General features: G+C 54.0%; 1 protein-coding gene across 1 annotated transcript; it reads left to right on the top strand.

Annotated features, from left to right (window-relative positions):
• Positions 1–233: 233 nt before the first annotated feature.
• LOC135821842 (uncharacterized) lies at positions 234–920 on the top strand. Its single transcript, XM_065334840.1, has one exon. It carries the CDS (start codon positions 234–236, stop codon positions 918–920), a length of 687 nt encoding a protein of 228 aa, XP_065190912.1.
• The last annotated feature ends 211 nt before the right edge of the window (positions 921–1,131 follow it).

The following is a 1,131-nucleotide window of genomic DNA, read 5'->3' as shown; positions in this document are numbered from 1 at the left end:
ACCTGTTTCTTTACTCCCCATTATCTCTAAACTACTTGAGAAGATCGTCCAACGCTAACTTGTCCGCCACCTTTGAACCAACCAGTGCCTCCCTACCAGTGCCTCCCTAGTACCTACCAGTGCCTCCCTAGTACCCAATTTGCCTACCGTTAGCACCACTCCACTGAGGATGCCCTCTGCCTTCTCACTGACAGTCTCTTCACTGCCAAGGACAGGGGAAATGTGACCGGACTATGCACATTGTCTTTCCTGGTAGAGACGCTGGACCCCGGGTCACAGTCCTCTGTCGCAGCCAAGCTCTGCCGACAGTCACCAGCGCGAAGTACCTTGGCGTCATCATTGACGAGGGGCTGAACTTTCAGCAACACCTGAAAGCCATTACAGCAAAGGTGTCCCGCAAAGTAGGTGCCCTCTGGCGGACTCGGAGATGCTTGAGCCTGGCGGCCCGAGTCACCTACTTGAAGTCCGTGGTGATGCCGGATCTGACCTACGCATCAAGTTGTTTCTTGTTCTGTCTAACTGCCCAGCAAGCAACGGATCTCCAGACGCTGGAGAACAAAGCGGTTCGCGCAGTTTTTGGCGCTCGGCCATACGACTCTGCTCAACCTCTGCTCCAACGGGTGGAACTCTACCGAATCTCAGAGTTGCACAAGCAAAAGGCGCTATTGCTCACCTGGCGATGCATCCACGGCATTGCGGGGAACCGGCTCTGTGGACTGATTTCAAGGTCACCAGATCGGCGTACCCGCTTGCAGAAGGACATCGGAGCGCACATACCACCCGCCGCAAGCCGCGCTGGTCAGGCAAGGTTCTCTGTTGCCGCTCCCAAGCTGTGGAACGCACTACCCAGCGACATCCGCACCATCCCCCAACGCAGTGTGTTCAAGATGTCAGTCATCCCACATACGCTCGCTCCTTGAAACGTATCACCCATTATTCCAGTCACTGTTGCTGTCGCATCCACTCGTATGTCGCATCCACTCGTAGTCCACGTCCACTGAAGTCGACCGAGGTAGCTCTCTTGCTACTGTGTAATAGTGACATGTACCCAGCTAATGTCTCTGCTTCGTTCAGGAAATTCAGAATAGGAAGTCTGCTGTACCACCCGCTCTTTTCTTTTTACTTTTAAAA

Source organism: Sycon ciliatum, chromosome 7 (genome assembly GCF_964019385.1).
Source record: "Sycon ciliatum chromosome 7, ocSycCili1.1, whole genome shotgun sequence".
Taxonomy (NCBI): Eukaryota; Metazoa; Porifera; class Calcarea; order Leucosolenida; family Sycettidae; genus Sycon; species Sycon ciliatum.
Note: the sequence above shows the minus strand (reverse complement) of the source record. Positions and strands in the feature narration are given on the sequence as shown.